The sequence below is a fragment of the Talpa europaea genome (assembly GCF_964194135.1).
Source record: "Talpa europaea genome assembly, chromosome: 11".
NCBI lineage: Eukaryota > Metazoa > Chordata > Mammalia > Eulipotyphla > Talpidae > Talpa > Talpa europaea.
Window position 1 is genome coordinate 83,482,104 of NC_140078.1, and position 25,323 is coordinate 83,507,426.

Below are 25,323 nucleotides of genomic sequence, written 5' to 3' on the forward strand. Positions count from 1 at the left end.
TCCCACTCACACAGTAAGCTTCATGAGTTCAAGGACCACAATTTTGTTTGTCACAATATTTCCAGGACTTTGTAATTACTGGGTTAAAGGCAGAGACATTGAAAAAAAAGGTAGAAATTAAAAAAAAAATGATCCCAGCATAACAGTTTCATTCAAGTGATTTCTTTAAATACTCTTCCATTTTTTTTTCTTTTTTAACTTGTCTTTCCTACTCTACAAAGTAATTAGGGCTGCTAGCAAGAATAGAAACTTCCCTTTCCCTGGTTGATATTTCTTAACTAAATCACCTGTAAATATCCAAAGTTGTAAGATTCTGTAATGCCATCTGCCATTAGGCTGTGCTAAAGCTTGTGGAAGTAAATAAATTATAAATAATATCATATTTATATGTAGTGATGAGTATAATAAATATTATCACAATACACAATATTAACTGAATACTTACTGGGTGTTACTCTATAACCTCAGTCACTTAATAATTCTATGAGGTGGGTGCTTTTATGGTTTTCATTATATAGATGAGGAAACTGGATCATAGATGTGCTAAGTCACTTTGTGAGTTATAGAGCAAGTAGGTGGTAGGGCTGCAATTCTGCTCCAGGAGGTCTCATTCCTGAGCTCAGTTCAAGCTGCCTTGTAGTTAGAACAGGCAAAGATACATGCACATGGAAGCAGAAGCAAAGGGCAGGAAATCAGTAAAGTCAGAGCATGAAGCCAAAGCAGGAAGGACCCAGCATTTCAAAGCAAGGACTTCACATGGATTATAGGGAACAATAACATATATACGAACCCTTTTGCCAGAAGTTTAAATGCAGTTTGGATTTAGTACCTATGTCCTAAAAACTGGAATTGAGGCTGTGAAAAAGAAATAGTAATTGCAGTCTGAAGTAGGGGACCATGAATGGCTATTGATCTAAATCCATTTTCTCCCCCTTTAATCCTCTGTCACTTTTACACTGAGCATACCAAAGAGAAATCACAGTATTGTATAGTAAACAGCTATGAGATTTAACAACAAATTCTGTTGCCATGCACCAGATTACTGCATTTGGATAAAGCTAATTAAAAGTAGAGTCCATTGATGTTTCTGGTCAAGTGAATAGATTTAATAAACTGTTGAGGACTTAAAAAAATTGGAGATTAGGATTTGTCATTTTCATTAATTAAAAACAAAGAATCTCAGCAGGCTAAGGGAATGTGATTGGGATAATGATCAAGTACAGGAATAACCACTGTATCTAATGTCAATGAAAGTTTCCTATTATGTGCCAAAAATGTGTGATGAGTGTGGGATGCATTGATATAAACTTTGCTGCTTTGTTGATGGAAATCACTACTGGAATATGCACAACAAGTTTTTAGTAGACCCCACCAGATTGTCTTAGAACAAGAGAGATGCTGTCTTGGTTCTCCAGACTAAGTAGATGAAGTTCAGGACTAGAGTTCTAGCCATATAATGATGGCCTAAACCCTACTGTCTCTAAGGTAAGAAAATCCACTACTCTCAGTGGCAAATAGTAAAATCTATTCCTATAGACTGGTCCAAGTTCAAATCTACCTTCCAAAAATAGACTTTCTAGGAGGAAAGAAAACAAACACAGATATTGAATAATGACACCAGATAAAGTACAAAGCAATTTACTCTTTCTATTATGTTTGTTTTTTAATGATATCCTGAAACTCCAGAGATGATAGGTAAGAGGTTTGAAGCATCATTTCAACATCTTTGGTTAGTCACTTTCATTTTGCAACATGGAATTTCTGTTTAAACAGCAATGCATGAAAAATAGGATTGACTTCAAGGTTTTAAGATGAGATCAATGCAGGAAATGGAAATGCATTTCTAGCCAGCATTAACATAACACACTTTTTTGAAATAAATCAATATTATTCACCTATTCACCCCACTTATGTATGAGAGGCTTTTAAAAAACAAATACAGATGCAGTTCTAAAAGTAGAATTTCTTACAAGATTTCACAACCATGCTGATATAAGGAGTCAGGTGCACATTCTGTCAGGAACTGGGGTGTAAGGGTTCTCTCTGATTTCCTTGCCTGTTTGCAGCCAAGTCCAAGGCTCAGGGCAGAGGAAGAGCCAAAACTACACTATCAAAAAGTGTCTGTAGAATGTAGTATCAGAGAATATTCACCAAAAAGAATTAAAAACTTTGAATGGTGACCACAAATGAAATTTATATTTCAAACATCATACATTCTGGGAAATTTCACTCAGTATCAAACTATAAGCATTTTACTTATAAAAGGAGATAAAAATTTGTCAGTATTTTAAATTTCAAATTCCTGTAAATGACTCAGAAAGCAAGAAAATGAGAGCATGCCCCAAAATCAGTCCTTTTGAACATTAAGTAATTCTTCTAAATGCTTAACTTTTCCTGTAAAACATGTGGTAAATCACAATACCAGAGAAAGGAAAGGTGGAGGGAGTATCATGCAGGTCATTTTGGAGAATCTATGATATTTGTGCAGGCTTAGTCCCAAAGGTGTACTTCTCAGAGCTTTGATATTCAATATAAAATCAAGGCAGAATTTTCTAATGACTATACAAGGAGTATGACTTACAGATTCCTCATGAGTGAATCACGCTCTTTGGACATTCCAAGAGCCAAAATCCACAAAATACATTAATACTTCCCATCTACACTAAGTTAAAGTAAATTACGTAGTTCAGTCCTCATAAAAGTTTACCATACTTTACAAAGGACAGCTCTCAAATGTAAGAGGTATACACATGTGCTTTCATTCTCTTTATATGAGATCCAAACTTCACAGCACAATTACTGATTTGTGTTTGGAATGTTAAATGCTAATATATTGCTTTTTTTTCTCCTTTTTTTCAGTAGGGATTCTTCAAATCATACTTGAAATATTGAACATGAAATGTTTTCTCTATGTCAATGTAGAAGAAATCTATTCATTTAGTATGGATGTGTTTACTGTGAAAGAATTGGAAAAAGGTCCCCACATGGCTGGTATATCTTAGCTAAATCACTTGTAAATATCCAATGCCTTCTGCCTTTAAGAATTTGTGTTGGAAGTGACAGAAGATAGAATCCATTACCTATCAAGTGGCAGTGACTTAAGTGTAGGGGAGCAAGAAATGGTTCTGGAATATGTGGCTGTAATTTGAAATGAGTGCAGATGATTTCATAGCTTTTCCTAGGTTTCATAAGATGCACTGAGAGTTGAAATTCTCCTCCAGAAAACAATAGACGTGTTTCACTTAAAATTACAAATCATACAATATATTGCAAATCATATAATAACTATATATTTTGTTTTGGAGAAGCAGAAAAAAGTAAATTCTAAAGTTAATGCGAAAAAACAGATAAGCAAAAAAAAAGTAGGAATATGATTTTAAAGAAAGAAATATCAGGGAGGCAATGAAATGTATTATTCAATAAATGGTGTTGCATAACTGATTAACCATAAAAAGGCAAAGAAAAGTAAAGCTGGTTTCTCTTACAACTTAGGCTAAAATAAATTCTAAATTAACTCAAGATGAAAATTTAAAAAAATGAAATGATAAAATTACTAGAGAAAATAATCAGTGCCATTTTAATATTTTGAGTGAGCATTAAATCTATAAATATTATTTTTTAAAATATGGTTAAAACAAAAATAAAGACAAAGAATAGGTGATTGTGACAAATACCAACTTTTCTTTAATATAATAAAACCATAAAATTACTAAGAAAAAGCTGCCAATACAGTTGAAAAATGGGCAAGCAATATGAAAGTTTTCAAAAAAAAAAAAGAAATACCAAAGTTTTAAACATTTGAAAAAATGCTGTCTTAGTCCACATGTGCTTTATGTGAAGACTGCAACATGGCAGTATTTTCACCTATTACATAAGTTAGGAGAAAGATTCATATCTATTTTATTAGCCATGCTGTCAGGAGATAGGAGTCCTTATGCTAACTAATTTGAATATGATACAGTATTTAAACCTAGAGGAGGAACAAATTTAGAGAAATGGACACACATTCAATAATCATGTTATTTTATATGGCAAGTCCACTTAATATAATTTTCCTATAGATGTCTTTGTATCTATGTGAAAAAGATACAAATATCAAGTTTTACTTATTTAGAAACAACCTAGATATCCATAAAAAAGGAACAATTTGAAATGTTTCATACAAAGTATTCAACATCTACACAATGGACCACTGCACAACTATAAAAGTAACGAGACAGCTCTCCTTGTACTGTAAGGAATGGCTCCAAGGCACATAGTTTAGTAAAAAATATTAAGCATAGAAGAGAGTGTATACTTGTTACCACTGGAATGAATGCAAATATATGTCTGGGATTCAAGAATGGTCTCTGGGAAGATACAAAAAATGGCACTAGTTTCAGAGAAGAAACCTTGGCTTCACCATAGGGAAGGGAGAAAAGCTATTGTGAAATGTGAAGCATCTGAATTTTGTAAATACTTGTACATATTATCAATCTGAAATATGAAATATGCCAAATCTACATTAGGAAAAAAAAAACATCATACTCAAATTTTAAGTTTTCCAGGAAGGTAAACTGATTAATATTTTCAAATTTAGTTACATAAGCAACAGTATAGAAGTCAAGATTAGATAATAATTATTTCAAGTATTAATTACAAACCACAATCCACCCCCACTTAACAGCAGCAAAATTAAGAGACACAGATTTGGCATTAAAAGTCATCTACTGTTTCCAGCACTGATAGCAATCCAAATGCTTTTCAACTGGATAACAAACAAAATGTGATATAAGAATTCAAAGAAATACTACTCGAAAATCAAAAGGAATGAGTTAATGATACATGCAACAGCATGGATAAATTTTAAATATCTTCAGCTAAGTAAAGAAATACAGATTAAGAAGACTAGAATGATTCCATTTATATAGCATTCTGGAAAAGTCAAAACATAGGGATTGAAAATAAAGTAGTAGTTTCTAATCATTAAAGGTAAAAGGAAGGTTTTAACCACAGGAGAAAAGGAAGTTTTTAGGAGTTATTCTCTATCTTGATACAGTTGCCAGTAATAATATATCATTTACATCTTGAGTGTGTGAGACAAAATGATTTGAAAGTATATATGAAAAATGGAAAAAAAAAGAATTTAAAAATTAAAAATAAATAAATAATTAAAAGTAAAGTAAAATCTAAAGCAGGGACTACCTCATGAGAAAAAAAATATTTAATAAATGTAGCATGATTCCTATTCAAAGCAAACACATACATCACAGGTAATTAAACCAGTATAGGAAAAATTGATATCCAATAGTGTGAAAGTAATAGATTAATTTCTAAGTGCTTGCTAAGATTAAATAATCTGCTTAAATAATTAATTGGGATATTTACTGGATACCAAATATATTAAATAGTTAAATGTAGAGAAAAATACATAGAAGTGAAATCTCTTAAATTTAAAGCCATTTCTTTCAAAGGTACAATGGTAAGGATTATTTCCAAGCCCACATTAAAGATATTATTTTAAAAAATGGACATAAATTTAATATAAATACCAAACTAAGGAAAAACATAGGTGAGATATGTGATGGATAAAAGCTAGTGTTAATACAGAAAGCATTCAAACCAATAAGATTGAATGAAACCAGCTCATTCTGGTTCTATTCAATTCAAAGGACTCATCAGACTCTAATCTGTCATCTCAACCTGTTTCTAAGCACAAACTGACTTGCATCAAGTAAATTCAAGCTTACTGCATTTCAGTGGTGAAAGTTCTGGCTCAAGGAGGTACCGAAATCATCAGTTCTGCTAGGACATTCATCTTCCATCCTTATCTTTCAATCTCAGTACAATGGATACTCTTCTAGAATACTTTTTGATCCCTCTCCTATTGATCATTTCCTCTTTTTATGCCAGTTTTTCTGGTTTCTTTGTTACACTTTTTCCATTAAATGCTACCTCTCACCCTGAAAATTTATTCCTATGTCTACTTTGCATTCAAATTAAAGATATTTATTTAATGAATAGGGAAAATTAATTCATATCTCTGCTAGTGTAGGTGACATTGAATTACCATAATAAACTGGGATCTGTAATAAAATAGTATACAATATTTTGTATGCCCTCAGTCATAGAACTATATGAATTTTCTACCATCACATCAATATTTTATTTAAATTTTTTTGGTCTTAATGTAGGATTGTTGGAATTATTTTCCACCCTAAAAGACATTGCTTTCTTTTATTGCTTTAAGAAATGCTGCCCTTTTGAAACCACTGAAAGCAACTCTGTTCAGTTCTTTTGAATTAGGCACAGGTGGTAATTGTTTTTTTTTTTTTTTAAGTGGTACTTTTAAGCCCCAAAAACATTACTCAAAGCAAAGCATTTTCTCTTCATTCTCTCAGGAATACAAGGAATAAAAAATATTATCTGGTCTCACTTAGTATCTATGGCTTCTCTGGTCCATCCTACGAAAGGAAAATATACAGATGGAGAAAATACAGGTCTATAATTCTTCTAAAGAATGCTAAGAGTGGCTTCTTGGTCCAATTCTCAAAATTTATGTACAATTTTAAGTAACAAAATAATTCTATAACTTGGTTTTTTAATTAAAACAAATTTCAGTAAGCCTCATAAAACTGACATTGATTTCAGGTGCACAGCACAACCATTCAATATCTATACACCTTGTTGAAACGATTGCTATAATATGTCTATTTGCCATGTGACACCACACTAGGTTAACATTTAAGATTCACTCTCTTGCAACTTTCAAGTCTATTAGACAGTATTATTAACTACTGTTGCTATACTGTATATTACATCCCCATGACTTATTTTATAACTGAAATTATGTTCCTCTTGATCCCTTTATTTCAACTGCATACTGTTTTCGGTATCTATAAGTTTTATTTATTCATTGGCTGTTTTTTTTTCCCTTAGATTCTACATAAAAGTGAAATTGTATGGTATTTGTCTTCGTCTGACTTATTTTACTTAGTATGTTTCTCTCGATTCATTTATATTATCACAAATGACAATATATCTTTCATTTTTATAGCTAAGCAGTATTCCACTGTGTTTGTGATAAAATCACAACTTTTTTAAAAATCCAGTTATTCTACCTAAAATATGTAGGTTGTTTTCTTTCTTTTTTTTCCCAAATGTGTTTATTGGGGTAATGATATTGGTTACAACACTGTATTTGTTTAGGGGTTATAGAGTCAAACCTCCCCAAATGTATGTTTTCACACCATGCCCAATATCAAAGCTCTTATAATTTAGTTTTTGAAGAAAGACCTTTTCTCTATCAGTAGTTTCTATAAATATACTACCATATGTGTATAATATATATATATATGCGTGTGTATGTATAAAATATATATAGTACAAATGGAAAGTCTGCTTAAAGTGATGGTTAAATAATTCCATTCTTCTGAAAACTAGAAAGAATATTGAAATATGAACTGAATATGAAGGAGGAAGTCTTTGAATGGAATAAAGTGATGAACTATTTAACCTATGGAAATTGCGACACAGAGAGGTTAGATAATTTGCCCAACATCACACATCTACTCAGAGGGAGCCTTCTTCCTAAATCAAAAGCTCATTTATGATGTCTGAGTCTGAGCAATTTACATAAATTTTGTCAATTTCAGTTTTACATCTGCAAAATGGAGCAATGCCATTTTTCTAAGAGAAGAAATAGAATCATCCATAAAGCACTAAACACATTGACACCTAATAATCCCCCTTTTGTTGCAATAAAAAAACACTTCATTGATAGAATGTGGGGGCTGGCCAACAGAGATATTTCCTGGCTCTAAGTATGTCTTTTCTGCCCCCACATTCATCTATAATTGACATATAATGACGTGTGAATTTAAGGTTACACATATGACTTGCTATATGTGTGCACTATGAAAAGATAATCACTACAAAGTTAGCTAACACCTCTTCTCACTGAATCTTTTAGGAGATAATGCTGTCAAAAGTTGAAATTAAAATGATTGCATATAAAGTATAACCAGCAAAAGACTTTACAGGCACAGGAAAAACAAAAACAAAAACAAAACAAAACAAAACAGGAAGACCAACATTCCAAAACTGGAAATATTTAAATCCTGATGTTCAGGCAGGGAACACAAAGACACATGATCTCTGATGAATCCATAAGAATGTAAAATAATTCACTAAATCCAGAATGAATATGGTTCTGGACCAACTCTGTCTAAGGTGACAAGAGATTTGCTATGTAAATAAAACAGCTTGATGAAAAATTTTTGAAGAAACAGATGGCAAAGGTCAAGGGGAGGAACTCTTGGTGCTATTGATAAAGGAGTCCATTAAGCCATCAGGGAACAAGGGTATAAATATTTATTCGAACAACAGTTCAAATCAATGTAAAGGTTAATGAATCTATTCCGCTAATGACAGGGCCACTACAGCCCCCACGCCCTACAAGGACAGCACCTGCAGGATGCCTTAGGAAAAGAGAAAGCTTTGAGACACACTAGAAGTGTGTATTTTTTAATTAGAAAATAATATATCAAATTGCTAGTTATATAATTAATAGTAACAACCAACAGGATGTTTGCTGCTCCAACACATTTATTTTATATTCCTTTTGCTTCTTTTAATTTCCATAGGTCATATCTTTTTTTTTTTTTTTAATCTAGAGAAAGAAGCAATGGTGATTTGGAAGTAGAATGAAAAAAATAATTTCACCTTTATGAAAAAGGGAAGGATACTTATGCTTTTGAACATTGGTCTTCAATTCATAAAAGGCTTTTGAGATTTATATATTTTTTAAATTTACAAAGAGGAATATATTATGCAAAATATTTCTATGTGAAATCATCGTAGCTGATAGTTTATGCATTCACTTTATAAGCATTTACTTAATTGAATGCATTATCCAGAAACAATTAAGACTATTAAAAATCACACTGGAATAATGTGCTCAACTATTTTTAATCAATTCAGTGTGTCTTTATTAAGCTTTGCCTACATTCAAATGCAAGGTATTGGAAGAGATACAAGGATTATAAAAAGGCATAATTCTGCCATCCAGTGGGATAAGGTAATTGTACAGCAATTGCCATGGAGGCAATGTATTCACAGACACCCAGTATAGACGAAAACAATTCATTATGGTGCCAAATTAAGAGCAGAGGAGTGAGAAATTGCAAACATTTTTCATCTGCATGAAAAATGCTATATTTGAGCAGAATTTCTTTGGGGAATGAGGGTAGAAGAAAGGTATTATAAACCCTGTTAACTAAAGATATAAAGATACACTAAGAAATCATTTAAAGAAAGTTGAAATCATATATTGTTGTTAGAGTTGTTTTATCCCAAATAATTACAATCTGCATTAACATGACTCTCTTACTCTAGGAAGTGTGACCAGTGTTTATAAATATGGGAGTCACCAGAGGAAATCTCAAGTGAATATTTATCTACTGCTGTATTGTTGAGCCCCAAACTTGACTATTTGAATTAATCTGACACCATATTGATGGTGTCTTTATGTAGTCATATGTGAGGTGTCCTTTACATAGGCCCTGACTAGATAATATCCATCAGCGATTTTAGTTTATAGATTTCAGCTTGTTTAATTATACAACTTAGAGGGTGGATGTTGATGAATGAGTTCTATGATGTTACTAATAATGGTACTATCTGATATTTCCTGCTACAATATTCATGGGACTGTTAAAAAAAAATCAGTAAATTCTAGAAGACTTCTGTAAAGGAGGTATCTTTACATTTTTGGAAGTATTTGTTTCCACGAGAAACCTGCCATGACATTATTTAGGATAACCGGAAAGGATCTCAGGAACCCCACCAGTCTCAAAATCATCATTTGACTTCAACACACTATATCATCTGAAAGCACTGTACGTAAACCAAAGTTTTAATTTTTTTAAAGATTTATTTATTTATTTATACAAGCACTGGGTACAGTCAGAAGCCTGGGAGGGTGAGAGAATTCACCAGAGCCAGAGCAGGGAGCAGGTAGGCAGACCGACAAAGTACACTGCTGAGGGGATCAGCGGGCAGCAGGAGAGGTCTGCACACCATGTGGGACCCTTGCTGGTGGCCGGGGATCAAACCGGCGCTGCGGAGGCTGCGGGCAGCTTCGCAACCCAGTGCTCAACCGCTGCACCACCAGGGAGGCCCACAAGGTTTTAATTTGACTTAAACTCTTATATTTTTGTTTTAAGACTCCATCATCTTATATATTGGTATAACTTTGTTTCTTTTGAATGAACATTTGTTAAGACACATTATGATTATCTAAATGGTGCCACCAAGCATTGACTAACTTGTAGGATACATGACTACAATTCTCAAAATTCCATCTACTGCTACAAATAGCTTATCAATAGCCAAACTGTTTATGCTTTTAAACAGAGATGCCTGTTCTTATCAACAACTGCTAACTTCCGTTGAGTGTGTCTCATATGTCTCTCCTCAGGGAAGCTTTTGAGATAGTGCAGGTTACACTCAGAGTGTTCTCGCTAAGAGCAAAAGAAAGGAAATGGATACTCCAATACTTGTCAATCATTGCTCAAGGGCCACCCTAGGGAGGGGGATGTAACTTTCTAGGCACTACGGACTCATTATATATAGACATATATAGACAAATGAGGTTCCTGCAACTTGCGGAAGTGCACCTAGAAAATATGAGGGTGCTAGTTGATGGAAGCTGGACAAAAAGACTGGAAGGATTAACATCTGCTCTAATACTAGAATGTTAAAAATCATCTAAAATTGTTGAGTCAGCTTAGTTGATGACATTTCAATTATTCCACCAATACAAAGGTTTGCTAAAAACTTCTGGTCCTAAATAAGTATCACCCTCATGATCTAAGAGAAAAATGTTATGCATTTATCTTGCTGCAGTGCTAATATACCTTTGGCTAAGAAAAACATTTATGTAAATTCAAAATTCACTGAAACTTCTTTTAAACACTTGGACAATGAAATTATATAAGCATAATTTGTTAACACATAATGAGTATTCATATTTACCTCCCTTAAATTTTTAATTTGTCTCAAACCTAGTTTTCATATGGGATTGAAACATGTAGAGCTTTAGGAGTTGGAGGGGAAGCATAACTGATGCTTAGATACAATCAACTAAAACAGAAAGCTGCTATCAGCTAAATGACCCCGTGAGCTCTTCTAAGCCCTACTGATTTTTCAATAACAGGAATAATGGAAATCTAGTATTAAGGTTGAGACCTAAGAGATACACATTTGTATGAATTTCTATTTATAAGTGGTATACATTTTCTGACATAATTGATAATATCAGATAGTTTGAATTAATATCTGACTTTTTTTGGTCAATGAATAATGATATCCTCTGAGATATAAAGACTCCCCTTACCCCTCAAAAAAAAAAAAAACTGTTTGGGTATTGTACAGTCTTCTAATATATCCTCATGAGAAAGAAGGTATAGTTTAAAGTATAGTGAAGCTATAAAGTCAAAGTAACTAGACAGTTTTTGTTGTTTAATATACAAACAATCCAAATGAGTCTCACAAAGAAGTCTAGAAGCTAAAAGAAAGTTTAGCAAAATAATTTAGAAATAGTTTGGATGATATTCAGTTGGAATAAGTCTTAGAGAAGTGAGTTAACTTTCTATTGCTGATCTAGCAAATCCACAAAATCTTGGGGGCATAATACAATGCAGATTTGCTATCCTGTATGTCAGAAGCCTGACAGTGAGAATTCAGACCAAGATCCCACTGGGCTAAAATCAAGATGTCAATAGGGCAGAATTCCTTTCTGAAGGCTTTAAGGGAGCATTCAGTTCCTTGTCTTTACAACTTCCAGAGGCTACCCCATCCCTCCATCATCAAGGTCAGCAATAGTAGATCAAGTCCTTTTCAGCCTCCACTTAATTACTGGGAGCTTGGCTTGTGTATGATCAGATCACTCTGATATCTTCTCTCCCTTCTCTCCCACTTCTAAGAATGCTTGTGATTATATTGGGCCCACCCAGATAATCCATAATACTTTCCATATTTTAAGATCAACTCATCAGCAAACAATTTCAACTAAAACCCTAATTCATCTTTTCCATGTAACCTAACATATATGCAAGTTGTAACGATTAGAACTCAGAGATCAATGAGGCATTATTCTGCCTCCCACAGTAGTTATTTACATATTTAACAAACAATTACTAGTACCATTCTATGCCTGGCACTGGGTTAGATGCTTGAAATATAAATTGAACAGCAAGGTACAATCTAATGGGACAAATGTGTCCTTGAAATATATGAAGTCTTAATAAGAGACCATTGATGTGCCAATTTCCAACGAAAAAAATTTATCTTTCTGTACTTAAAAATAATGGAAATAATAGTAAACTAATTGATCCATCACTCAGAGGTTTAAAGAGATAAGAAATCAGAGGAAATGGATATAAGAGGAACAAGTAATGGCTGATATAGAGCTTGCCTAATGAGTGTCTTCATTCATATTCCTCTTAAAATATTTTCTTAATTTTTGCAGACTTTTCATCCTAAAAATTAGGTCATAAATAATGAGTTTTGTGCATGGCAGGCTTCCTGATGGTTACTGGGAGTTGAATGGCAAGTATTTCATTCAGGGAACTATCCATTTATCCAAAAATTGGTCAGAAAGTGTTTCTAAATCAATTCTATTAAATGAGATTCTAGATTTGGAAATGCACAGTGCTTAATTATTCAGATCTTGGTTTCCAAGACTGGTGTCTTAATTGGTCTTAAGCCACTCAACCCTCTTTGCTGGCTAATAGGACTCATTCAGACAGACACTAAATGATTTAAATGCTCGTTAGTGATGCTGACAGAAGGCAAAGCCAAACATTGTCTAAGAAATAAAATTAAGGTTTTATATTTATTTTGTAAGCTTTTACTGTGAAACCTTCAATGTAGAAAGTTTTTGAAGACCTGAATGGAGTTACTATTTTAAAAATAATAAGTGAAGTTGCTTGTGATTCTGGAGATGTATAGAAAACCGTGTGGTGAGGTAACAAACATTTGCAGAGGCTGAACCTAAACACCCGCAAGGCATATACCATATTGTAAGTCAACATGTCCTCAATAAATATAACATAAAAAAAAAAGACAGAAAACTTGCTCATCTATTCCATTGGGTTATGGATGATTACAAATTTTAGAGACAAATGGTGTCTTCAAATTCTCCTACTACTCATTGTTGTTCATACATAACAGAAAATGCATGGTCAGCAAAGTATATGATATTTTATTTAATGAACTCTATATCTTACCTTATTATGGGAATAATAAAACAATACTGTACTTCCTTTAGGGAGGGAGAAGAAACATTATGAGAAAAGGGACAAAAGCATAGGCCAAGAAACACTTTTTCTTCTCAAGATATTCATATTATTTAAGTCATGATGGGGGAAAAGGAGGCACAAGTGCAGCATAGTAACAGAGCTTAACTAGCTCTAGTGGCAAAATGTTAAGATTTAAACATTATTTCAACATATATTGGGCAAGACCATTTGTCATGACACAACACAAAATTTATCACTGTACCATTCAAGAATGAGTTGGTTAAAAAATAACAATCTGATTTCTAGAATAACATCTTGGAAAAAAATTCATGGAAAAATAAGGGTTTTCCAAAAGTAAGTACACTCTTTCTCAATCAAATTACTTCTTTTTTCTTGTGAACACTAAGTGTTCTCTCTCTCTTGCTCTCCCTCTCTCTCTCCCAAACACACACTTTAAATATACAAATACATTACAGAGAATTTTTGGTCAACAATTAAGAAAAACATTTAAGATTTCTCTCCATGTTTTTCTCCAAGATTTTGCATGCTTCTATCTCTCCCATACACCCCCAGGAAGTACATTAAAAACAAATATAAACATGAAAAGTGTTCAATTCATGGAATTGTGCATTAACTCCAAAGAATATCTACTGAGAATTTATATTGCACTATGCGCCTAATCCTTGAAGCCATAAAAATGAAAACAAAACCTGACTTGGAAAACTTACAATCAAATAAATAAACAGAAATTACTTTAGCAACTATTTGCATTTTTTTTAAAGATTTATTTATTTATGCATATAAGAGCTGGGGTACAGGCCAGAGGTATGGGAGGGGGTGAGAGGATTCACCAGAGACAGAGTAGGGAACAGAACAGGCAGACTGACCAAAGTACACTGCTGAGGGGAGCAGAGGGAGAGTCAGGAGAGGTCTGCTGCACCATGTGGGTAGCTCCCTGCCTGGCCGGGGATCAAACTCGTGCTGCAGAGGCTGTGGAATGCTTCATAGCTTATGTCTTAACTCCTTGTGTTACCAGGGAGGCTCCTATTTACATTTTTAATTTGACCCTATGAAGACTAGAACTTCAAGAGAAATTCAAAGGAAGGGTAAGATTAAGTCAGAAATCATTGTAGAAAACTGCCTAACATTCTAATCAGAAACCTCAAGTTGTTCAGGTAAACATCATTTCTACTTCATATCAAGTCAACTACAGGCATTCACACCCTGGAATTTGTAGCACTCACCACTCTACCTTTATCTTAGATGAAAACCTCACAGATTGCTTTCTCTTTGACTGTAATTTTTTCTATCTGCACCTCACCTTTATTTCATTGGAATTATGGCTGTTCCTCAGTACCTCATTCCTTCCTCATTTTCATCAAATATCTACTTTTTTTTCTTTTTTTTTTAAGATTTATTTAATTATTTATACAAGCACTGGGCACAGTTAGAAGCATGGGGGGGGGGTGAAAAAATTCACCAGAGCCAGAGCGGGGAGCAGAACAGGCAAACCGATGAAATACACTGCTGAGGGGAGCAGCGCACACTGCAGGAGAGGTCTGCATGGTATGTGGGACCCTTGCTGGTGGCCAGGGATCGAACAGCGCTGCAGAGGCTGTGGGCAGCTTCGCAGCCCAGTGCTCAACCGCTTTGCCACCAGGGGAGGCCCTACTTTTCTTTTTAAATTGTGATAGCATTGGTATATGGCAGTGTCTATGGTTCAGGGGCATATTTCCTCACCTCTCTAGGTGTATGTCATCCCATCGTCCCCACCATCAAAGTACCTATAGGCCCCTGGGCCCCTCCTTATTCTGTTTCAGCCACTACCATCTGATTTTATATGTCCTAAATTATTCCCAGGTCAGCAGTGCTCACCAGGGGCTCTTCATCCTTATCATCTTCATACTTCTCTTGCTAAAGTTAAATCCTCATTACCTGTGTCGACTACTACTACTAACATTCATTCTTATTATCAATAAGGTCTGCTATGAAAATATCATAAAATGCAATAAATTCAGCCTATGAAATGCACTTCACCATGTTAGCTGAGTTCATCTTCCTCTGTGGTCAGAAGTTAAAAATCAAAAAGTAGTTCACCATCACTGTTCCTGGAATATACACCTTAATTTGAGTTCCCTTAAAATCAGAGCCTGGGACAAGGTAATTTAATTGGGAACTGATGCCAGCTAGCAGATAAGATGACATGGAAAAGAAAGACAGGGAAAAAAGAAAAGCCAATAAAAGGTGCTTCATAGAACTTACTACTGCTGTGGCAACCCCTTAAGTAACCCTGCAGAATGTGATCCACAACTGTCCCTGCAAAGGTGAGAGGCTCATTCACTGACTCGTGTCCATTGATTCCCCAACAGTGAAAACTCAGCCAAAATTTGTAGAAAACCTATGTCTGCTGTGTGAGTACATGTAGACTTTTCCATAAGGCAGAAAAATGGAGGGTCTCAGTGGATGCTTGAGATGGGGTGATTCCAAGGTGTTGCGAAGACTGCCCACCTCACCTGAGCTGCAATCACAGGTGAAAGGTAGTATATGGCCTGGGGCATAAAATTCATTCAATCATTCCTAAGCTCTTGAAAATGATCCCTTGCACCTTCTCTATTTGATTACTCAGTGTTCAGCTTTTGCAACATTATCATCTCTGCCCTCCTTATTCCCCTATCTAAGCAGCCACCAACTCAAAACATGTTTACCTTTATAACATGTTTACCTTTTCAATCGGAAGTTTGAGAAATGATTGACCAAGTCCACATGTATAGAATTCATATAGATTGTAAGATTCTATTGATCATGAAGTTGTAATGGTCCTCTGTGAATTTCACAAATAATATTCTAACATTGTTTCATCATGAAGCAACTAACTGACTGCTTGGTACAAAAAAATAATGTGGAAGACATCATCAACATTAAAGATGAGTGGCTTCACAAAATAATTCATAGGCATTAAGAAAATCCTCTTATTAATAATAAATCAAACGGATATGCAGTGGAAGGAATGCAGCATTTGCAAAGTTTATTATTCAAATGAAGCGTTAGTGTCACAAAGATGAAAAACTCTAAGTTAGGTAATGCTTCACCTGAGTAGAGCCATAGAGATATATTTTTCCCACAATGTACACCATAATATTTTTCCATTTGTTGTCTCTTAATCAACTATAGGTGAGTTTGTGGATTTAATACTGATGACATCATGGAAACACTGAAACATTTTCTACTAATAAAAACTTGTAAATCTATCACTCAAATATTCATATTAAAGCATTTTTAATACAAATTTCATTTAACTACAGTGATGCCTTTAATATAGAAGTTTTAATTTTTAATCATATATTTTCCTTTTTTTCCTTAAAACAATGGTCAGATTTTAAATATTCTTTTTCAGATGCTACCATGAACATATATGTATGAATATACATATATACAATACATAAATGTCCACCATTATACACAATTTTTATTTCTATAGGCATACTATAGTAAAATTACATGCAAAAACATCAAGAAGTCACATAATTTAGTTTATTAGAAAAATAGGATTCCTCTGAATAGAGAGCCCAGAAATAAAACCACACTTACATGGACAACTGATCTTTGACAAAGGAACAAAGAACATGCAATGGCACATGGACAGTTTGTTCAACAAATGGTGCTGGGAAAACTAACCAACACATGCAAAAAAATGAAACTAGACCACTACCTTTCACCATGTACAAAAAAACCCAAAAACTCAAAATGGATAAAATAACTGGACATAAGACCTGAAAACATAAAATATATAGAACAAAATATAGGTAAAATGCTACAAGACGTACATCGCAATAACATCTTTAAAGACTCATTACCCAAAGCCAAGATAGTCAAGGAAAAGATAAACACCTGGGATTACATCTAACTGAAAAGCTTCTACACAGCAAAAGAGACATTAACCAAAACAGAGAAACACCCCACTGCTTGGGAAAAAAATCTTCGCACCCCAGTCAACTTATAAGGAACTGATCACAAAGATATAAAAAGAACTCAGGGCCTCCCCTGGTGGCACAGCAGTTGAGCACTGGGCTGCAAAGCTGCCCTCAGCCTCGGCAGCACCGGTTCGATCCCTGACCACAGACAAGGGTCCCACATGGTGCACAAACCTCTCCTGCCACGCCCGCTGATCCCCTCAGCAGTGTACTCCGCTCCTTCTGCCTATTCTGCTTCCCACTCTGGCTCTGGTGAATTCTCTCACCCTCCTGTACTTCTGATTGTACATAGTGCTTGTATAAATAAATAAATAACTCTTAAAAAAAAAAAAGAACTCAACAAAATAAAATACACAATCCAATCAAGAAATGGGCAGAAGAACCTATAAGACATTTCTCCAAAGAGGAAATGCAAATGGCCAACAGGTATATGAAAAAATGTTCAACATCCCTTATCATCAGGGAGATGTAAATTAAAACCGCATTGAGATACCACCTTATACCAGTGAGAATGGCACATATCAAAAAAACAAGCAACAACAAATGTTGGCAAAGATGTGGTGAAAAAGGAACTCTCCTGCATTGCTGGTGGGAGTGCAAACTGGTCCAACCACTGTGGAAAGCTGTCTGGAGGTTCCTCAGTCTGCTAAAAATGGAGCTACCATATGACCCAGCAATTCCACTCCTAGGGATCTACCCAAAGGACACAAAAACATTGATTCAAAACACCACCTGTACCCCTATGTTTATTGCAGCACTATTTGCTATAGGTAAAACCTGGAAACAACCCAAATGCCCAAAAATAGATGACTGGATCAAGAAGATGTGGCACATATATACAATGGAATATTATTCAGCAATCAAAAAAGATAAACTCATGCCATTCACAGCAATGCAGATGGGGCTAGAAGGAATTATGCTCAGTGAAATAAGCCAGAAGGAAAACAAAAAATATCACATGGTTTCACATATAGCAGGAATATAGGGGAACCAAATAAGACATCAGTGCAAAAAAAAATAATAACAGTACAAAATACAACAGAGCAAAAATGGACAATTATATATCAGACATATCCTGCGGGGTGAGGTGGGAGAGGGGTCAGAGAGAGGGAGGGAGGAGCACAGAGGACTGAGGTGACGGTGCACGGGTGCGTTGGTGAAGGAAACGCTATGGGGACTACACCTGAGGGGGTGGGGGGAAGCAGATATTGGGTAAAAATGAACAATGATGTTAAAAAAAATAAAAATTTAAAAATTAAGAAAATAGAAAAAAGAAAAAAATAGGATTCCTTCATCAATTATCCACATTTCTGTCAATCACAAGACTTATTGAAATTAAAAAGATTTCAAAATAGGGTGAGCACTCTCTCAATGCTTCCCTATTTTTTTGGCATATAGCTGGGATTAGAAATTATTATCTAAAGAGTAAGAAAATCACATTAAAAGTGAGTTATTCCATTTTTTTTTTCTGGAATGACTGCTCCATGAATAGGAACATGTGCTTACAGGCAAAGTTTCGTTTGAGAGCAAACTGTGATTTATTTTTCTACAAACTAGCCTGCCTGTTCTGTTCATCAATACATGTCCTGACACGTGGAAGACTTTTCCACATGGCGAGCACTCTGCTCCGGGGGCTCTTTGAAAGTGAGCCTTTCAAGCTCATGCCCTAAAGATCCCTGAAGTATCTGGGAACTTACCCTTTGCTTTTGCCTGAGGTTGGAAAATGGAATGCTTTGGGGCTGCACAGCACTGCCGCACAATTCATTATGGGACAAAGAAATGTCTGGGGTTAGGCAGGCAAGCAACTAATGATCCTTCATTTTGTACAGAAAACATCAAGATCGATATGTAGGACATGCAACATTTATGGAACACTGTGTTTTCTTTTCCCTCCAGGGGAAGGGGAAAATACTGGATAATCTCTTTCTGTGGATGGCTACAATGATTGACGCTGTTTAAGGCTCTTTGGCCTTTTCTTCCCTCTGCTAATAGCAATGCAGCCATCTGATTTTTGTTAATTTCCTGGATCATACATATCACACTTCAACTGATTTGATTTTTGGCTAGTATATTTAGCTTCACTGATCCAGGTAACCAAAATCTGGAGCTAGTTTTATAATTCAAAGTGAAAAGTGCTAGTTCTATGACACTCTAGCCATTAACAATCCATAATATGTTCATTAAAATTAGATCTTATAGAAACAAATAGGAGGAACCCAAGAAGGGGGAGGACGATCTAAAAGAAAATATCTAGAGTTCTCCTCCAACTCACATAATCTATCAGGAATCAAAATGAAATACCAACATGAGTCAGATTTAATGAGCAATTATTCCTAGAATGATTAGAATCAAAATGCAGACAGCAACATAAATGTGGTCAGTGTTATAGGTTCCTGTGAATATACTTAACTGTGATGATTTTAGAATTTGAAAGTCAGAATGTCAAAGTATGGGTTTGAGGTGATTTCACAGCAATGACACAGTAGGGGATTTGAAAATGAAATGGTCATCTCAGGAAAATAATTAAGTTTGCATTTCCTTTAAGAGGGGGTATTATCAGGTGTGACAGAAACCAAAATGGCACTACATTTGCCTAGTAACATGTGCAAATGTCCACATCTTACCTAAATGGAGACATTAGTAGGGACAATGTCAGATCAATTGTTCTCACTTGCTTAAAGTTAAAAGCAGGGCTCTACAAAAGGATCTGTGGACATGATCACGGGTGCTGTGTGATGGCAGAAACCAAATACAGCCCAACAATTAACAATGTAAGAAATAAATATAAAAACAAACAAATGAAAAAAGTACCCTGGCATGTGGTCATTAGAATGCTAAATAGGGCTTCCCCTGGTGTGAAGCGGTTGAGCGCTGGGCTGTCCTCAGCCTCTGCAGTGCCAGTTCGATACCTGGCTGCCAGGGAGGGTTCCACATGGCGCGACAGATCTCTCCTGCCGTGCCCACTGCTTCCCTCAGCAGTGTATTTCGTCAGTCTGCCTGTTCTGTTCCCTGCTCTGGATCTGGTGAATTCTCTCACCCTCCTGTGCTTCTGACTGTACCCAGTGCTTGTACAAATAAATAAATAAATCTTAAAAAAAAAAATAGAATGCTAAACAAATACATAAGTAATAAAAGCAGGCCTCTAGAAGAATATTCATTGATTGAATATTTAACTTCTTCATCAGCTTTCTTAGGGCTCTTTGGTCATTTTTGGATCGTTGTGGGTCACTCATTCATACAACCTTAAAAGATTGCATTGAAACAATTGACATGAAGTTCTGTATAATTTCAGTCTCCTTAATTGAGTGACCCATGTCTTAATAATGGGGATTGCTGAGATTTTTAGAATTCTATTTGAGTTGTAGGTGGTCAGATCAGTTGATTTTAATTAACATACCTATAAGTATGAAGCATGGATGGTCTTTTTTTTTTTTAAGATTTATTTATTTATTTATACAAGCACTGGGTACAGTCAGAAGCACAGGAGGGTGAAAGAATTCACCAGAGCCAGAGCAAATAACAGAACAGGCAGACGGATGAAGTACACTGCTGAGGGGAGCAGTGGGCAGCAGGAGAGGTCTTCGCGCCATGTGGGACCCGCACCCAGTGGCCGGGGATCAAACAGGCACTGCAGAGGCTACAGCAGCTTTGCAACCCAGCGCTCAACCGCTGTGCCACCAGGGGAGGCCCAGCATGGATGGTCTTTCTAATGCTATAGTCATATTTTAAAAATTTAGGAAATTGGTGACTTCTTTTCAAAATATATACTAACAATTTTTCTCAGAAGATAGTAACATCCCATTCAGAATCTTCAGGATGGATAGAAAACTGGATTTGGATAGTTTTTCAATGATTTCGATTATCTACAATAAGTAATCACGAGGACAAATAAAGGTAATAGTATACACCCAAATTTGATTATTCCTGTTACAGCCGAGTAAATTGTACCCCAAAGAGGATATTTTACTACTGTGCTTTCCAAAATGCCCACATCTTGTATTATGTTCTCTTTAATTCCACATCAGATTTAAATATCAAAGAGCCACTATTTTCAGTTAGCATTTGGGGTCTTTATAAAACTCTATTTGACTTTCAAAGTAATGCATTAAGTAAGTAAATGCAGGTTCTGATGATGATCAATATCACATTTAATTCTATTAAGTTGAGTGCCAATCTCAGAAACATAAAGTTATATGTCTTAAGAGTTTTAGAAGAGAGCATGATTTTTCTTTTGCCTCTTGTGCTCCCAAGAGATAAAAAAAGTGAGTGAGAAACTCATCTCCAACTTCTTGCTATTCACAATGCTTCCATTGGGTGTAGCTATGATATTTAGATATTTAGATAGCCTGCATTTTCAGAAAGGATGCCCAGACATTTGGGTTATGTAGTGATGTCCTTTGTCTTTAGCATTAAATTATACTTGTCAGTTGTATGTTTTGTGGGTTAAATCAAATAAAACAGTTTCAAATCAGGTCAAGAAGGATTTCAATTTTTTTTTCAAAAAAGAAGAAAAATTTGAAAGGAAGATGTGTATTAAAACTAGAATCAACAATAATTTTAACAAAATTATCTCATTCTTCAATTTTTAATATCATTTGATAATTCATGTCTCGTTTGTCCGCCTTCTTTATAGGCAGACATCTGTTAGATACCAAGGGGAAAATAGGGGGAGAAATCCTCTAACAATACAACACCTGTATTCCATGATGGTCTGAACAGAGTATCTTTAAATGTCTCTTAAATGCTAAAAGGAAATATATATATATATTTCTTCTAAAATGCAAGGACAGCTTACATTCTGAGATGAAAACTGCTAACTCTTTTCTTAACAACACCATATGTCTCCAATTGGATCATAATGCAGTTAGTTCTCCAGGGAACATAACACATAGAAGCTAAGCAGATCAAGCATAGAGTTCACTGCTGACTCCGTGATTAACCAGGGATGCTACTTAGAATTTTCCAAAGCATCCACGTCTGAAGGGCTTCTCTACTTTCCTACCACCAACCTCCCTAAAGAACAAGAAACTCCCAAAAATCATAAGAATACTCTGATCCTCACACAATAATATTTCTCTTTCTGTTCAGACTTTCTCTTTCATTCAATGTATTTTAAGGAACTGAAATGCTCAATCCCTGAACTCTCTAACCATAGGTTTGAAACAGTACATCTATTACATAGCAAAAAACTACAAAAATACAGCTTTTAAAGATGAAATGAAAAAAAAATCATAAAACTGAAGAAGTAGTATTTCTCCCTGATAATTTACCAAAACCAAGGGTAACAAATACATCAAAAAAGAAGAAATAAAGCAACATCCTTTAATAAGATATTTATTTACCTGCTTATTATAATTAGTTTTAACACTTCATTTAGTCTTGAATATTTTTATATATGAGCAAAATAAATTTTTAAATGTACTCATCTAATATTAAATGTTTTCCACATACATTACTACCAGATTAAAATCAAATAGAAAAATTTCTAGGTTATGCCTGAAACATGCAAAATGGTCAACGTTTTATGTTAAATATAACTCTTAATAGCATAATTTTATCATTTTATGAAGTGTATAAAATCTTAAGAAGTTTGCCTTGGAAAATGTGAAATGTCCTGAGATGGTCTGGATTCATCTTTCTCAGGCTATCCCTAATGCATGGATAGTTAAAATTTGTTTCATATATTAATATTTTTGTAAAATATGAAATTATGCACTCAGATATTATGAAAATATCAAATTGATATAAAAATTTGCAAATGCTTCCTCTCACTTTCTATGTTTTTCTTGTCCTGGATTGTAAGAAATGTTTGAGAATAGGCATCAATATATGGACCCAACTTTGAACATCACCATTTAGATATTTTATAAATTAGAAATCAGTATTTCAATAATAATAGGAGTCATACACATCCTTCACTTCAAGTACATTTTTAATTACTCTTTTCTATACATTCCTTCTAATTTCTTTTAGAGAATTAGTAGCAGATATTTTACAGAAAGGCCAAAGAAAAATCTCTAAGCAACATTTGTTAGTTTTGAGACAGATGAGTTGCCCTTAGTATTAAAAATGCACATTCATGAAAGCAACCCTTTTTCCTCTCTCTGACTAACCAAAGCCTTTCCATTCACTCACTCTCAAACTAGCCACAAGCCTGCACAATATTTAATTATTACATAATGGCATGTCTTACCTGGGATGCCTGGTGGTGTTTTCAGATATTTTCCATTAAAATGTTGAATGACCACTTCACATTTTTCAGTAGACTCCATTCTGGAAAAAGACATAAAGGAAATTATATCTGTTCATGACATTATGTATATCTAGGAAAAATAAATAAAAATTCAAAGGGAAAATAGGAAAGCCATGAAAAACTTGATTTGAGAATTTTGCCACAATTGTCAGCTGCTGCTGTGATCACCATGAGCCGCCAATAGAACATCGTGGCCTATCACTCTCTTGAAATGTGTCTCTGTGGCTGCTGAGTCCTCACCACAGGTGATACTCAGGCATTTTCTTATTTAATCCCTACCTCAATGTTTGGCAGCTGAGAGTGCTTAATAAATATCTGTGGAATGTCTGAAATAGAAAACCTGAAATGTCTGTCCTGCTCTTTCTCTTCAGATCAACAAGGATGGCAGCCAAGATGTAAAGACAAGAACTGCCTTGCCAATAGGTGGTAAAATGTCTGTTCATTGACAACTGCCTGACACCAATACCTGTAGTGTAACTACTAAGAACTACTGCTGAGGGATTCCTCAAAGCACATTGAGTTCTGCTTTATTTCAATGACTTGCAGCCTAAAGGAATGATTAATACAGTAATGTCTTCATCAATGACATCATGACAATTTGAAGGGAAATTTACTGGGCGATATATACAAAAAAGAGTTATTTGGGGTCCCCAATGTGAGAGGAGAGTATCGATACCCACACCTAAGTTATCAAAGTCTCTAAATTATGAATTTTGGACAGTCCTTTGTTTTTCATACTTAACTTTAATATTCCTAATCTGGGTTTCTTGTGTTGAATACATTACATATAAACTGGTAAATGAACATTTTGAGCCATACCTTCAGAATGTCAACATTGGCAGGAGTTATAAATTAACTATAGTAGCATTGGGAATATTTTTCTAGATAATAAATGTATCTGGCTTTAGTTATTTTATGAAATTAGGGAAGATAAAATTAAAGGATTGAATCTAATTAAAAGATATTAAATCCTACACAGTACACCAGAGGCAAAAATAAATTAAAGAAACATGACACATACTCATGGAAGAGTGTGTATGAAAACTCTAGGTTTGCCTAAAAGACAAAGCATAATTTTGGATTTGCTGCTGTGTTATTAATATGAGCTCCTTGGAATGGAGCCATTTTGTAAGCTACTAAACTGTCCCAGATTTAAGTTTGATATGTATTTTTAAGACGATATTATATGGCCTTATTACATGCAGAAGGAAAAAGATAAGAAAAAATATGGATGCAAATTCCAAATAAATTATATATTTATTACACTACAGAATTCCAGAAGCCAGGGAGACACTGAGAAAAGCCAGGAAGGTCTTGGGAGGAGTGATTAGGGTAGAGGTAAGAGTACCTGGGCCCCTTGTTAATGGGGTAGAGGGAACAGACCATGGCTGGAGTGGAAATTTTAAGGGAAAATTCTGAGAGATAAGTTGGATGATATAGACAAGGGTATCTGCATTATCAGGTTAAGGAATTTGAAGATCATATGAGAAGCACATTTTATTTGGGAAGTTGTAATTATTTTCCAATTTAAATTAAAATAAATTATCTTCTCTGATGTAAAATTCCTATGGGGTATGTACATACATCTTTTATACAATGTGCTTGGCAAATCTTTACCTGCCAAGTAGGATGGAAAACCTACTTGCAAAACCCATGTGCTAACATAGAGTGCCAGACTTAGAATGACTCTGCTTTGGTGTAATATAAAGCTCTGTCATTATCATCTCAGAATTATTTTTTTAAAGATTTGTTTTATATATGCACACAAGAACTGGAGTATAGGCCAGAGGTGACAGGGGTGAGAGGATTCACCAGA

At 34.7% G+C, this 25,323-nt stretch overlaps 1 protein-coding gene across 6 annotated transcripts in view; it reads right to left on the minus strand.

Annotated features, from left to right (window-relative positions):
* Positions 1–25,323, minus strand: part of RBMS3 (RNA binding motif single stranded interacting protein 3) — a gene marked incomplete at both ends in the record, with an annotated part of 625,037 nt that overhangs the window by 184,431 nt on the left and 415,283 nt on the right. For all 6 annotated transcript variants that reach the window (XM_084247514.1, XM_084247510.1, XM_084247513.1 and 3 more), the window contains one exon: positions 23,448–23,527. In XM_084247514.1, the coding sequence (XP_084103640.1) occupies positions 23,448–23,527 (80 nt within the window). The remainder of the gene's footprint in view (positions 1–23,447; positions 23,528–25,323) is intronic.